The following is a 16,351-nucleotide window of genomic DNA, read 5'->3' as shown; positions in this document are numbered from 1 at the left end:
GGAAGTTACCTTCTAATCCTTGAAAATATTAAAGTAGACTTGTTACAATGTTGTGAGGATTGAATGATTGAAATGTATTTGAATATTAGTAGCTCACGTTGATAGTTGCGCTGTTGATTTGAGCTCCCAGCTTGGCAATTTGGTTGCAAATGTTTCATCACCATTTGATGAGACATCGTCAGTGCACTTTGCATCACAGGCCAGTGCTCGGACAGACAAGCACAATTCAAAGCACACTGACAATGTTGCCTCGAATGGTAACAAAACGTTTGTAACCAAATTGCCAAGCTTGGAGCTCAAATCAACAGCCCAGGATTGAATGATATGTAATATTAACATCGGCACAGTTTTAGGTGGTTTAGTACACCTTCAGCTTTTCCTCTGGCAAATCTAGAAGTTTCTTTGCAGAGAATATAATAGTGAATTCTGTGAGGTAAGTGGTTGAATACTGCTGACCTCCCATAATATATCAGTTAAAACCATTATAAGCATTACTTTAAATATTTTAGGAATGACATAATTTCCATAGGTTCAGGTTGTTGCCAAAAAGTTTAAGTTTCAGTGTAACAGCACCAGTGGAATAAGCTGTACCACTCCTACTAAAATGACAATATGTGAAAGTTGCATAGTACTGTATTTTGTACAGGATCCATTCCTTTCAGTGGACATAAGTTTGCTGAATTCTGCTTTGTGTGCCATATGTAAATACACATCTGAGAGCTTTTTATAGGACTCTGCCTCTTCCAAATATTGCAGTGGTTCTTTTTAAGAACTGACATTTGTTTTTAAGTAAAAATTTAAGTATTACCATGCTTTTCCTTTTTCATGTTATACGCAGTATTATTCAACTTAACCTGATGTTAAGAATAGAATAGAATTCTTTATTGGCCAAATGTGATTGGACACACAGGGAAAACATGAGTTTAAAAGTACACGTTATTTTCAAACTGATGTACTAGAAATTTAAAATTGCACCCATATGCTAGAGACATGTAAATAAACCTGCACAGGACTATGCTGTACTTTTATTTATTTTCTGAATATCTTTTCTGTATTGTATGCTCTCTGGTTGGGTCTACTTCCAGAGTTTTTAAACCATTACTTTCAAAACTTCATTACTTAATATTCCTCAGCAAAGTTTTAAGATAATTCTTTTTCTGATAACCACAAAAAAGAAATGAAGAAACATAGGAAACCAAGGAGATCAAGAAGAATAAAAAAAGAAGACAATGATCAGGATGATGAAATGGATGGCCCTGTTATAGATGAGTCTTTACTGACAGCAGAAGAATTACTGGGGTTGCAGCAGGCTGAAAAACAACTTAAGAGATACTACATTTATAGACTGAGGAAGGTAATGTTTCTACCACATATATGCTTATTTCAACATGTGAACCAGGGTTGGGTAAAAGCAGAAATAAACAAGTTTGGGAAAGCGTAAGAATTGTCTATTTGAGAATTACAGGGATTTGCTTTCTTATACTAAGTAGCAATGGTTTCCGTGAATCTATTATAAATTGTTACAAGTTTTTATTCAAATGCCCAGCGGGTATATTAGAGTAACATTTGAACATGTGTTTTTAAATGTGCAGTAAAGTATCTAAAAAGTAAAAAAAACTAATGAGCAACCCACTGTAGTGGAATCACCCTCAATACAATTTTGCAGTTGTAGCATATGAATACTATTCTGAATACGTAAAATATAAATGTTATATGCCAATTTTTACACTTAAAATTAGCCTTATCCCAGATCAGTTCCTTCAAGATCTCCAAATTTTCCAGATTATGAGAAGCGACAGTTGCTATCTAACACAAATGGGAAGCTCCAGACTGGAGAAGGATGTTACAAACTACCTACAGAGCACAGAATTTCAGATATACCCAATATACAGTGGTAGAATGACAAGCCATATTTTTTTTAAAAAACCTAAACAATTCTAAGTTTTTAGGAGTACAGAAAAGTAAGGACTTCAGTTCTGACAAAGTATTGTAGAACAAGCCAGACATAGCTGCAGGAAACCAGTAAATGCAGTTGAATATAGTATGCCTCAATATATAACAACATTGGTTAGTATCTGGTAGCATTCTGAAGTTCCTGGTTTACTATCTTTGACTTTGCCAGTATTTGCAGTTAAAATTCTCTAATTCAACAGAGAGTGAAGATGAATTACACGAACTGTGTGCAGACCACATGGGAAAGATGAAGTCATTAAATAAACTAGAAACTGGAATCTGCCCAGCTTTAATTGGGCAAGATAGTTCCCAATATATCTTATGACCATATATTTTTTCTTGACAAATATAATTTAAAAAATCATAATTTATTTTTCTCTAGCGACCTCGAAGCTACCCAACAGCTAAATATGCTTGCAAGTTATGTGACGTATTGATTGAGTCAGTGGCATTTGCTCATAAGCATATCAAGGAAAAAAGACACAAGAAAAACACAAAGGTAAGTTAATGACAGTAAAAGAACAGCAATATTCAATTTCATGATGTAAAAAGGGAGAAGAAGAATACAGATGTGGTCTTATTTGTGTTTTGTGCCTGTGTACACTAAAATATATTGATTTCTGACTAGCTCTTCTTATTAACTTTGCTTTGGATTCTGTGGGCATATAATTGTGGAATGTGATATGGCACATAAAGCCCAAGTAATTATCAAGACAACAGAAATTGTGTACCATGTTCAAGAGATATAACATTACAGTAGCAGTTAAGAGCAGCAACTCATTTTCACGATAGAGCTAGGCAGCAATCCATTTAGCAAGCTTAGGGCCTCCTAGAAAAGTCAGTGTAGAAAAAAGATAGTTGTTTAAAGGAGACTTTCAGACTGGAGATTGAAGCAGGCAAGCAGGTATTCATTACAGGTAGTCATCGATTTGCAGCCACAATTGAGCCCAAAATTTCTGTAGTTAAGTGAGAATTTGTTAAGTGAATTTTGTCCTATTTAAAGACATTTCTTGCCACGGTTGTTAAGTATATCACTGCAGTTTATAAATTAGTAACCAGTTGGTAAGTGAACCTGGCTTCACCATTGACTTTGCTTGTCAGATGGTTGCAAAAGGGGATCACATGACCCTGTGATGCTGCAAAAGTCAGAAGTATGAGTCAGTTGCCAAGCATGTGAATTTTGATCACATGATCATGGGGATGCTTCAAAGGTGGTAACCGTGAAAAATGGTCATGTCACTTTTTTCAGTGCCATTGTAACTTTGAGCTGTCACTAAATGAAGTGTTGTAAGCCAAGGACTACCTGTAATTGGGACACTTATTTGCATTGGATCAGAAACTGTTTCTCAAATTCTTTGCCTACAGGTAGTCCTTACATCCTTACTGCTAAATGAATGCCTTACAACCATTTATTTAACCATTCAATGTTACAACAGCACTAAAAATAGTGATTTACATTGCAGCATCCTCAATGTCACATGATCAGAATTCAGGTATTTAGCAACCTGCACATGTTTATGACGGTTGCACATCCTGGTTCATGGGATCACCGTTTGTGACCTTCCCAGCTGGCTTCTATCAAGCAAAATGTATGGGGAAGCTGGATTCACTTAACAACCATGTGATTTACTTAACTGAGATGATTTGCTTAGCAACCATAAGAAAAAGGGTTATAGAATAAGGCACTATTCACTTAATAACCACCTTGCTTAGCAATGGAAATTCTGGTCCCTACTGTGGTTCCAAAGTTATATTTCACCATTTCATGAAGATTATTATTTTATCATAATTGGTTTGCTGCCTTGGCAGCTATTTGTTGTTGTTGTTTGTTCGTTTACAATGCTTTTATTTTTCTTTGGTGTGGAATTTTATATTGTAAGCTTCTTGAGATAGACATCTGTATTTTATGTTGTTACTCTTCCAGCTGTCATTCATGTGGGCACAATGGGTTGGATCTTAATGTAATGAAACTTAGAATTAAACCACTGAACTCAATAAACTTAGAATTAATTCTGAATTGAAATGCATAATTTCACTAGATTTAATGTTATTGGAATCGAGTTGAAAATCAGTTCTGAATTGATATCATTGATTAGCTATAGTTACAACTAAAATTAGATCTAATCTTCTGTATGTATTAGTAATATTTTATGTGTGCTCTCTTGCTTGCAAAAGCAATATTTTTGTGATTTAATTGGGATTTCTATATTCTGATAATAATCTATTATCTATTGAAGAAATAAATTATAATGCCCTTTGAAGGTACATTTGAATTTATTGGTTTTTTGTTTTTTTTAACCAAGATATGAAGGAAAATCAGATAGTCTTTTTTAAAAAATATTTTATTTTTTAAAAACAAAAATACAAATCTCTATTCACATTAACAGGTTTGGGTCATTATTAATACATACCTCTCCTTTTATATGAAACATCAACTCTTATTTCTATCCTCCACCCATTTGTACCACCTATCCCAAACTGCATAATGGTCCGAATCATCTTTGCCTCTTAATTCCATTGTGAATTTATCCAGTTCCTCACAATCCATTATTTTTTGTGTCAAGTCTTCTTCAGATGGTATCTTTTCCTTCTTCCATCCCTGTGCGAAGGCTATTCTCGCTGCAGTTATGATATGTATAATGATGTATCGGATGACCTTGCTTAATTTTCCCTTAATTATTCCTAATAAGAATATTTCCAGTTTGAGTTCTAATTTGTGATCTGTAATTTCTAATAACCATCTTTGTACCCTCATCCAATATTTTTTAGCCTCTGGACATTGCCACCACATATGGAAGAACATTCCTTCTTTGTGTTTACACTTCCCACATTCTGCTTTTGTGTTTGGATACATTTTGGCCAGTCTTACCAGGGCTAGGTGCTACCTATAAAATGTTTTATATTGATTTTCTTTCAATGCTGTTGACAATGTCAATTTACAGTTATTAATCCACATTTTCCCCAAACCTCTAAATTTATATTATGTCCTACATTTTTTGCCCAGGCAATCATTGATCCTTTTACTATTTTCTCTTCTAATTCTACTTCCAACAAATAGTTATACATTCTTGTTATAAATTTTATCTCTTGCCTGTCAAAATTTGGTCCAGTTGTTGTAAGTCCTTTTCTATCCCTGTTCTTCTAAGTCTTTCCTAAATTTTGTCTGAATTTGTAAGTTTGACCACCAATCTATAATTATATCTTGTTCTTTTAATTTATCAATCATTTTTAACTTCCCCTGGTTATCTAATAGTTCTTCATATCTGACCATTTTCTTTGTATCTCTCATATTTGGGTGTAATATTGCTTCCATTGGTGAGGCCCATTTTGGTATCTTCAAATAATGTTTTCTTTTAACCTTTTCCCAAGTCTGCAGTAGTGATTCTCTTATCAAATGTCTATGGAAGTATGAATGTGTCTTGTTTTGTTTTTTTATTCCATAGGAAGGCATGCCACCCTGCTTGGAGGTTGTGGCCCTCAATTGCCAAAATTCTTTTATTTTTCAAATTTATCCACTCCCTCACCCATAATAGTATTGCTGCTTGGTAATAGAGTTCCCATTTTGGGAGTCCAAGTCCGCCTCTACTTCTACTCAGATAGTCTTATTGTTTAAGTGATTTGTGCGTTAGCATTGATATTCTTAAATTGTTAAAATATCTGACATATTTAGATTGCTTTTCATTTTATCTTTAAAGGAAAAACAAGAACAACAACTGCTGAATGCACTTCCTCCACCAACAGTTTTGCAAATTGAAGCTATTGGTATAGCCGTTCAAAAAGTAGTAGAAGAGTTTGGATTAAATAATGAAGATGTAGAACAAAGGCTTGGAATCAAAACTACTATGGAGAATATATTTCAACCAAAACTGCCAGGTTATTATGATTATACATAGATTTTTATTTTAATAACTTTTAACATGTCATTGCTTGTGAACATTTTCCCTGCGTCTTAGCAGCATAATGTAAAATATGTGCCTAAAACAGTAAAATTTAAATATTAGTGAAAAAAGTCACAAAATGAATTGATGTAAAGACTTTGATGAGCTACCTTCAGATGGTTTTGAAAGTTGAGCCTCTTAATAGCTCCTTTTAAAGTTCTCGATTAGACTGTTTTGGACAGCTCTGGGCTTTTCTTGGTTTTCAGTTTGATTTTAACATTATTTTCTTTCATTGTAGATTGTTCTCTAAGGTTGTATGGTTCTTCCTGGAGCAGATTTGGCTTTAAAAATTCTGATATAAATCTGGATATCCAGTTTCCACCCAGTGTAAGCATGTTAATCTTACTAACAAATACAGAATAAATTGGATTGTAGCAGCCTGACTCTTAAATCTAAATTTGTGCCATGTTGATATTGTAAACTGTTGGATTAAAATAACACCTTTGGGGAATGTGTTTATTTGAGACATTTATTTGATTTTTGAGAAATAACATTCCTATTTGTTTAACAGAAGTTTGTATCAGTAATTTTGAATCTAAATATAAAAGCAAAATACCACTCACACATCATCACAAAATCTCCAGAATTGTAAAGCCTACAAACTTGAATTTGGCACCTTGGCTTTTAGGTGCTCACTAAGAAAGGATTTTTCTAAATGACCATCAGAGCATTAGTATTTTGTATATTATTAATATGCTCTGATGCTAAGGAGTTCTATTCTCCCTCCCCACCTGAACAGAAATCTGTCCCAAATGCAAAACATAAGCAGAGGAGAGGAGTTTCAGTTTTAGTTTCACAGCAGCAGCCAGCTCTGGTACAGAACAGTTGAGCTAAGCCACACCCAGGCTCCTTGCTATCTCCTTGGTCACACAGCAAATACTGTTTCAGTTTCCAAACTGCCCTCAACTCTCACACACTGGACAGGACGCTAGCCAGATGAATGCCGATGGATGCTGGTAGGCAGGCAGAATTTTGTCCTCTTATTTTCCTCCCCAAAAACTAAGCCCGACCACATAGTTTTCCGCCGAAGCACGGATATCGAGCTAGTCTGCATATACTTATGGATTGAATGTAATAGTATTGTTCTGTTGATATAAAATTTTTATATTTCTTCTGAAATGAGTTCTTCACATGATCTGTGGTAGAATCTAGTGTAGATGGCTGAAGTACGCTTTGGAACCTATTTGATCTGCAAGGAAAAGGATAAGATGCTATATGAGTGGGAAACTGTTCATGTTAGCTTAAATCCAGCCCTATTGGCATAAACTTATACATTTATGTATTAAAAATTCATGGGCCACCCTCCATACTACAGAATAACTTTCCCCCTTTAATGTATTAATCAGCACTGTGAACACTTTGAGAATAAAATTTTTCAGCTCTCATGCAATACTGACAGGTATTCATTAAAGCAAACACCTCTTTTAAGACACTGCATGAGCCTAAAAAGGTGATGTTTAAAGAAGTCACAACATTTTTTGGGTTCATGTAGATCTTTGGCAGAAGACAGGTCACAATGGACAGTTATATTAGAGCAGCTGTAACATTTGAAGAAAGTAATTTTATACTATTCCTAATATTTTCAAACAGGACCCCATTAATTGGATAGTTTAACTGAAAAGAGATTAGAATATCAATTATTCTGCTTGACTGATATTTTGAAATAATGAAATAATGCTTAGGAAAATATTACATTTATGTAACTTTTGTTCTGCTCTTCTTCATAGATGTCCCAACCAGATGTTCTCTTACTTGGACAAGAAAGCTTAAAGAGCAGTGGTAAGAGTTCAGTCTATAATTAATTTTTTTCCTCCTCTGACATGAAAAAATAGCATTCTTTTGCACTCATAAAAATTTAGTTGTGGCTAGATGGAAGACCAGAAGAATTAGATTGGATCAGAATTTCTCTCCATCAATGAAAAACTTCCTCCGTTGCCCTTATATTTAAGGAAGGTGATTATTGCTAGGAGGAAAGGAGCAGAATGGTAATTTGTGCTCATTTCTTCTTTTCCTATAACCCCTAGCCTGCTGTGATATATTATTTTGAAGGGTTCCCAAACTTTCAGGAGAAAATATTCAGGAAGAATAAGAGCATCAGAAAATAAGGGAATTGGTTCTTTCTTCTTTCCTCCAATCCTTTTCTACCATTGGGAACATCCAGTGCATGGAGTTCACACAGCTATTACGTCCATCTCTGTTTTTCTCAGGGATAGATGTAATTATCCATTTCTGTATACAGCAATTAAAAAGAAGAGACATTAGTGCAGGGACACCAGATTGAAACGTTGGGTTGGAATGGGGAATGCTTGAGGTCAGGCCTGTAATTTGATTGTTGAGCTGTGATTTTCACTCAAAAATATTTTAAAATGAAGTATGAATGAATCATTGCTCATAAATTCTTCAGAGATTATGGTGATGGGAAGACATAATGCCAAAATATCGGATTAGAGATATGTACTAATGGGGATCTTTTAGCAGCCCAAAGGGAAATGCCTTTCCTGTACTAGATTGCCATAGGGAATTCCAATTTATGAGTTCATTAAGACTAATGAACACTAGTTCTTCTAGTTTGCTGGTTTATAAGGCTAGTGTATCAAGAATAAAATATATACTTAAACACATATTAAATTGGAAACAAAATACTACTGAAACCATTTCTTTCAGAACAGAGTTTCACTAAAGACACAATATTTAAGTATTGTAAGTCAGAACAAAAAAAAAAAGCTTCTAGTAGAAGAGAGCCTGCAGTAGTTAGGTAATATTCAGAATATTTGGTTGACATACCTCATTCTATAACAATTGTTCATGCATTAATTATAACCAGTTTGCCATTCAATCCAAGTGTATTTTCATAGGAATGAATGAAAAAAATAGAACTTAAAGTCAAATTTTTGCTAGTCAAGCTCAATTTATATATGTTGCTTATATGATATGTCCATCTAGCTAGTTTCATGTTTTAATGAAGATACAATTTGGCCAGCTTACTGAGGCCTCTAATGAACGCTTGCTGCTGAAAGAAATCTTCAGATGTTCAATATAATATGTAGTACATGAATTAATATCAAGAAATATGCTTTAGGTTTTGTTTCATTTCCACAAAATCATATACATAGTACTAAACATCTCCTTGATGATTATGTAATCTTAATTGGGCAAAATGTGTATTTTGTAGGGCAACAATTTTTGAATCAAGATAACTCATATGGGCTTAGTTACAGAATGTGTCCAAAATCTGCATTTATGATATAATACAAATTGTCCTATTACATTTTCTGTGATAAACTCCTGATGTTTGACCATGCTATAAAGTTCAACATGGGCTATTTTCAGAACAAATACAACCCTGAATACCTCCCCAACTTTTAAAGAACTTTTCCAGTAAAGATATTACATTAGGAGCTGTGTCACTGTTGAAGGCATTGAAAATCTGGGTAGGAAACAGCTCTGAGATGCTGACCCAATGGGTCATGGGTTGTCTAATCATAGCTAAAGTTTGAAGGCAGTTTGCAGAAATTTAAGACCAAGCATGTATTTTACATAACTGGACAGAATATTTCTTTTAAAAAAACTAAACATTTGAAAACATATTCTATTTCATTTTCTTATAATCTGAAATAGATTTGTATTGCTATTGCAACTGAAGTTCAGTTGTTAAGATTTATTTAACAAGTGCAATAAACTATACTAGTAATTACCTTCTGGTATACCCACACCTGATAATTTCAAATAGCAATTCTATACTGTGATTTCACTTGTTTCATGCAAATTACATCAATGTGAGTCCACCAATAAACTACAGAAATGAAATATACATTTTCTGTTTCATTTTTTCTTCAGGAGAGACACATTGGTAGACATGTTTCTTTTGGTACCATGATTAATGTGGCTTTCTTTTTTCCCTTAGAATCTTTTATTGATGTTGATGCAGATTTCCATGCTAAAGTGCCTGTGGTGGTGTGCAAAGAAAAACAAAGGTCTCAGTTAGCAAATTTGTGTGTTCCTATAATATATCATAATATAAATTATATATGGCCACACCTAAATTACCATTTTTATTAAAAAAATTCAAAGAGCTCTACTTATAGAGCAACAATAAAAGTGAATTCCAATCCATAAAAGCCATTGGATCAAATGAAAAGCCTATTTAGTCTAGCATCTTGATCCTGCAGTCTCATTTGGAAGTTTTGGGGAAGCTATAAGCAGGTGCAATAGCATTTTGCTGCTGGTGTCCTCAGCAAGAGCTATTACTAGTGGAATATAGCAACCATGATTCTTTCATATCTTAGAATCATAATTACTAACTATGAACAGTCTTAACATCCATGGTTATCTAATCTCCTTTAAAGCTGAGTCAGCAGCCTTCTTATATTTTGTGGTAGCAGTTTCCTATTGAACGAAACATTTCTTTCATTTATTACAAACTATTTAACAATACATTCCACTCAAATTAAACTCATTTGCTTGTAACGGCAGCTATGTATTTTTCTTAGCAATGTTGTATTAGTGTTTCTTCATTGATGTGCCTTTGATTTCATACTTCAGCCCTAGAGTAGCCTGGTGGTGTCTCCTTTCTTCATCTCATTAGTTGTATTTTCTTCCAATTGGCATGTTTTACATTATGCAGGATTTCTACCCAAAAGTGTTAAGGTTGGGATACTGGAATATTACTGTGATTATATAATGGCTGCAATCCTAACCCCAACAGTATTTTTTTTTCAATAGGCAACTGGAATTTAATTAGAACTAGAATTTGAGTTAGAACTGAAGAAACTTCTTGGATGAGAAGTAAAACATTTTCAAGGAAAAGAAACAAGAATGTCCAGTTGCCTTTTGAAAAAAACAACCTGGATGTTTGAGAAGCTCCATAAACATCTGCAATCCTAACTTACATATGCTGAAATCAGGGGTGGGCTTCAAAAATTTCAGTAACCGGTTCTCTGCCCGGTTGCTGGGTGGGCGTGGCCTAGTCAGCCTCGTGCGCCATAGCACAGGGGGCACTTTTGCCCTCCCTGGGCTCCAGAGGCTTTCGTCGAGCCACTGGGAAGGTGAAAACAGCCTCCCCGGGTTCTGGAGACCCTCCAGAAGCCGGAAATGGGCCCATTTCTGGAACCTCCTGGAGGCCCATTTTGCGCCCTCCCTGAGCCTCCACTCAGGCCCTGCGCTTACCTTGCATCCAAAATGGGCCACATGGAGAATCCTGGGATGGGTAGAGCGGGGAAGGAAGGACGGGACCAGCCAGGGGTGGGATTTGCTGGTTCGCTGAACTGGCCATAACATTAGCTACATGTTCACCCAAATCCCTGGCTGAAATAAGTCTCAATGAATGGATTATACTATAAAAATGAGCAAAAAGTTCCATAGTTTTAGTATTCATTTTGATTATGTGCCATCAAGTCATTTTCAACACCTAATAACCACATAGATTTTTTTTCCTATGATAACCTGTCCCTTGCCTAGTCCTTCAGGTTTTCCAGCACTGGGAATCCAATCTGGAAAAGGAGGATTTATTATCCTGAAGTAAATAGTGAAATATAACTATTTCATTACCTTTATAAATTTTACTTGCCTAAAATTTCATTTTTCATCATTATAATAACGGAGGTTTCCTAGCCTCTTACTCTCTTTAGTTGCAATTTATATGCAACTAAATACATTAAAATTACTTGCACTGGGTAATCACCATATTAGCACTGTTTCAAATCAATGGTCTTCACTGCTAATGGAAAATACAGTAGATATGCAATTTAGTTAATTCAGGCCCTAATCATTCCTAAATTCTTCTACATGTCTTTAATTGAATGCCATTTCACAGACCTGTTCTAACAAAAACCCTAATTAATAATGTACATGTAAGCTTGTGTACTTATTCAAACAACAGAAGTAAGTATCAAATAATTTCAAAGAACTATCATTGTAATTGCTTGTCTGTATAATGAATCTCTGGATATACTTCCAGCGTATGTTAATATAGTTGTCCCATTTAGGTTGAAATAAAAAGTGCTATTTTCATTCAAGGGTCTTGCCCAGAAGCTAGCTTAAATGCACAAAGAAAATTTCAAATGACTATTTTTTTAAACCTCAATGTAGTTAAATGATTCAATATTCAATATTTTTCAATATTAGATTGTAAGTACTTTTTAAATTACTACTTCTTGTTAGCTGACTTGAGTCTGGTGTGGGCAGGAAGGTGGAATTTTTAGCAGTAACATCAGCAATAACGACAGGGGTAGCAGCAGATGAAGTTCTTTTTAATGCCCTGGGGAAAATCAGTACTTGTTGGCATTGAATAGAGAGTTCTGCTCGTGATACTGCATCACCTTGATTTCTACCAGAAATTTTATCGCAGAAAAAAGATGGAGAGAATGTAGCATTATTCTTTTCCACCACAGCCACTCCTTTCCAGTTGTGTATTGCTCTTCTTCATTTTGCATATCCCAGAAAAACATTAACATTTCTGTGTTTATTATTTTAGTGGCCTTGTTTGCAGAGTAAGTGCAGGAAATGATAATGCTTGTCTGACGACCAATCACTTGGCTATGCTTGGAAGATTAGAGCCTCATCTTGTGTCCTTGGTCATTGCTTTCAGACACTGGGCCAAGGTAGGTTTGGTTTAGTAGCAAAGCATGTTTATTAATATATAATCAAATATATAGTCCATGTGTACTCAGTTTCTTTTGAAAAAAGTAAGGAGATGCATCTTGTAAATGTTGGGCAATATTTCTATTACTGCAAAGGGATTTACCCTTTCTTTAGCCACCCTCCCCTCACTGCAGCCAACTCACCATGGCCAGCTTGCTGCAGCCAACTCACCATGGCCAATTCTCTGTGGGACAACTCACCACAACCACTTATTGTGGGGCAATTTGCTGTGGCATAATTTAACAATCTAATTTAAAATAAATATTTTTAAAAATTGTTGCCATTCACATTTCATTCTGTCTGTCTTTTTGCATCCTTTCTTTAATGATTCTATTCCACAATTTCTCGAAATATTTAGTAGTTTTCTTTATTAATCATTAAATAGTAAATACATCCATAAGAATGATATATCAGTGATCCTAAAGTAGTTTAGAAAAGGTTAGTATTTGTGGCTATCCCAGATTTTGAATTTTCTTCCCAAAAGTAAAGATGACTTTGTTAATCAGCAGAAGTTTTTATTGAAATAGATTACTATGATAAGCTCACTTTTATATTATTATGCGTCTGAATTGTAACAGAGTAAAAGAATACGGAGGTAATAAATAAAATTAATAAAACCAATTTGTTGAAATTATGGTTAAGTTATATCAAGTTATAGTATAAAGTTAAGCACATTGACTTTTTGGATTGTGCAGCTTTGCCAGAGTGTGACACACACATACCCCTTTCATTCATTTCCTAATCATTGTCATTGGATCTCTTAATATTCTTTGATCCCACTCTACAGTAGTTTGTTTCAGTTTCTGTAGTATTTTCTTCTTTAAGAGTAGCTTTAAATATACACTACGTAGTAGAAAGAGTACAGCATTTCTACTGCAAATGAATACACCCTTCAGCTGTTCCTTACATTAAGCTTATAAGCCTTAGTCATATAGCCTGGTGAAAAGGAGTGGCCATGTCTGCCATGATTATATATCCAGCTTTATTAGATGTCGTCATATGATGGTAATTAGGTACTGTGTCATGGCCCAGTCTATAAAATTGCTGTAGCTGCATGTCAGTGTATAACTCAAAAGTAGAAGTATAGAACTATCTTTTTAGTTTGCCTAGGCCCTAGGAGTATATTTAAATATTTTATAGTAAAAGTGTGATTAGTTTCTTCAAATACATGAACTGTCAAGTGGACACATTTGATAATGCTATTTTAATAAATATTTTTCTTTCTGTTTTAGCTATGTTGTATAGATCATCCTGAAGAAGGTGGTTTACCATCTTATGTATTTGCTCTAATGGTTATTTTCTTTCTGCAACAAAGGAAGGAACCTTTTCTGCCTGTCTATTTAGGTTCATGGGTATGTGTCTATAAAAATTCTTAAATGCAGATAAAATGTTTTCAGTTTGTGTTTATGTAGCTTTGAGATTATAAATTTCTACTTTTTTCCAAAAAGAGGGAGAAAATTACATATTTATTATTGCTTGTACGGTACATATTACATTAATACAGTTCAAAATCGATGAAATAAATTAACATAATTGTAACACTTCATTGGTCTGGCTGATTGACTGCTCATGGGCCACACTGGCAGTATATATAATGCCCTCCCCTCCAAAAGCTCTTTGAAATGACACAATCTTAATTGCTTTTCTGAATGATAGCAGAGTAAGAGTCAGTTTTTGAGCAGGGAATTTGTGTTCTGAATTATCATTTCTCTCAATTCTGGATGAAATGAGACCCATATCATGCCTTCTTTGACTGCATGCATTGAGAGCAGATTCTGCCTTGATCAATAGTCCTATGAATAACAAAGATACAAGCTATAATGGCTTTTATTGGTTATAAGCAGTTATTAAATGTCCTTAAGTTGGGAATGAGTAGCAGATAATAAGCAGTGGTAAAATCTCATAATAGGTTCAGAAAATTAATCTAGATATTAGCTGCGATCTATTATAATGATGACAGTTTGTTCGCTTTTAAAGTTCTGTGCTGGATCCAGAATTAACAGAGTAGGATTATGGCATCTTAAGTTATCAGGGCCAAGTTTAACTCAATTATTGCCATCTTCCATCTGATCATGCTAATCTATTAAAATATTAAAATAAGGTCCACTTTTGTATGTGTCAGATTTATACATTAAAACATGCACCCTAGAAAAAATATCTTCAGGAAGATAATTTCCTAATTGTGGAATTTATTTTCAGGTCAGGTGTTTTAGTGCTGACACCATGTTTAATATACAAAGAAAAAGCTAGTCTAGTCATTATTCTTTAGCTGTTGCTTTTATGTATTTAAATAGTTCATAATATTTGTTGAGTTGAATGCTGTTTTGAGAAAAAAATAGCCCTTTTTCCAAATTCTTAATGAAGAAAGAATATCTTTAATAGCATAAAGAACAGCCAATGAGACTAACTGTTAATGAAAATAATGAATTGTAGAAGACAAACCATGGCTTCTCATAGATATCAACAGTCTAAATTAGCTATGATCACAGAAGGAATATTTGATTAATACTGGAAAACATGTACAGTGTATGTTAAAATACAAAGCCAGATGTAAAAAAAAACCCAGGACTTAGAAACAATAGTATCTTTACATTACATAATTCTCTGGTATTACCTCATCCAAAACATCACATCCAGATGTTTTTAAAATGACACTCGCAAAAAAACAGAATCGACCAAAATAGTATCTTTGAGAGAAGTGAAATCTTTTAAAAATTTCTGTCTTTAATGTTGATTTTTTTTCCTGAGGTAATTGTTTCTAATGGTTTTTTCCCCCTTACATTAGATTGGAGGATTTTCGTTAAACAAATTAGTGAATTTTAATCTTAAAGAAGTTGAAAATAATACTGTGGTCTGGGAATACAGCCCTGGTATTGATCCCAGTTCTTCAAAGGAATCTTCTCCTAAAAGGGGAAAGGTATGTTAACAAATAAATTATAGGGATATAATGCTTTAAATATACATTTTCAAAAACGCTTGTGTTGCTAATTTATAATGAAGTAGGTTTCAATAAACTGATAGCAATTGTCAGAATTTTAAAAATGCCATCAAATAAATGTGGGTATTATTTAAAAAGGAAGCCTTACTGTAGAACATTTCCATTAATTACAGTAAACAAATCTTGATGACCAGTATAGTATGAAAGTTCTCTATTCAGGACCAGAGAATTAAAAAACCATGGAATCTATAAATTAGCATGGGAAACAAATATTGTATTTAACAAATGTAATATTCGTTTAAAAATAAATTAATTGATATATTTAGTATGTTCTATAATGGTTTGTATGGTTTCAGAGCTAAGTACATAACAAAGATACAGAAACTAGAATCCACCAGGTTATAGTTAAAATAGAAGTATACCAATGAACTGTAATAATATGACTACCATATTTTTCACCTTTCAATTTTGAATAGAAATTGAATGATTTTGAATAATTTTAAGTGTTAGCTAAATCATAGTTATCTTGAGGGGCAGAATAGAATATCAGTCATTAGTAAAAGCCACCTTTTTTAGAGGAACTACTAATTGGTATACTTCCTGTAGGACAGATGATGACCAGTGATGATGTCTGATGGGGCAATCAGCTGGAGTTGGCTTGAGGAGGGCATTTGTCAGCCTGTCTTCTTTCTGTTCTAGAATTATTTCCCTACAGCAGCTAATGATAAGGATCCTATGAGGAGGAGGAATTGTCCTAATGGAAAAGCCTTTGGAATAATCTTTGCCTTTCTTATCATCTGCTTATAAGTGTAGAATAAATCATTGCGCCATTCTGCTAATTTTTTTGAGTACAGGTTGTTCTCGGCTTCCAACAATTTATTCA

General features: G+C 34.1%; 1 protein-coding gene across 2 annotated transcripts in view; it reads left to right on the top strand.

Moving 5' to 3' along the window:
- TUT7 (terminal uridylyl transferase 7) overlaps positions 1-16,351 on the top strand; it is a 37,288-nt gene that overhangs the window by 3,756 nt on the left and 17,181 nt on the right. For both annotated transcript variants that reach the window (XM_026703876.2, XM_087926801.1), the window contains exons 3-11: positions 1,176-1,354; positions 2,336-2,452; positions 5,649-5,826; positions 6,130-6,218; positions 7,619-7,670; positions 9,796-9,865; positions 12,364-12,490; positions 13,763-13,882; positions 15,316-15,447. In XM_026703876.2, the coding sequence (XP_026559661.2) occupies positions 1,176-1,354; positions 2,336-2,452; positions 5,649-5,826; positions 6,130-6,218; positions 7,619-7,670; positions 9,796-9,865; positions 12,364-12,490; positions 13,763-13,882; positions 15,316-15,447 (1,064 nt within the window). The remainder of the gene's footprint in view (positions 1-1,175; positions 1,355-2,335; positions 2,453-5,648; positions 5,827-6,129; positions 6,219-7,618; positions 7,671-9,795; positions 9,866-12,363; positions 12,491-13,762; positions 13,883-15,315; positions 15,448-16,351) is intronic.

Source organism: Pseudonaja textilis, chromosome 2 (assembly GCF_049901715.1).
Source record: "Pseudonaja textilis isolate UNSWEBS1 chromosome 2, rPseTex1.2, whole genome shotgun sequence".
NCBI classification, from domain to species: Eukaryota; Metazoa; Chordata; class Lepidosauria; order Squamata; family Elapidae; genus Pseudonaja; species Pseudonaja textilis.
The sequence above is the reverse complement of the archived record's forward strand: the minus strand, read 5'-3'. Positions and strand labels throughout refer to the sequence as shown.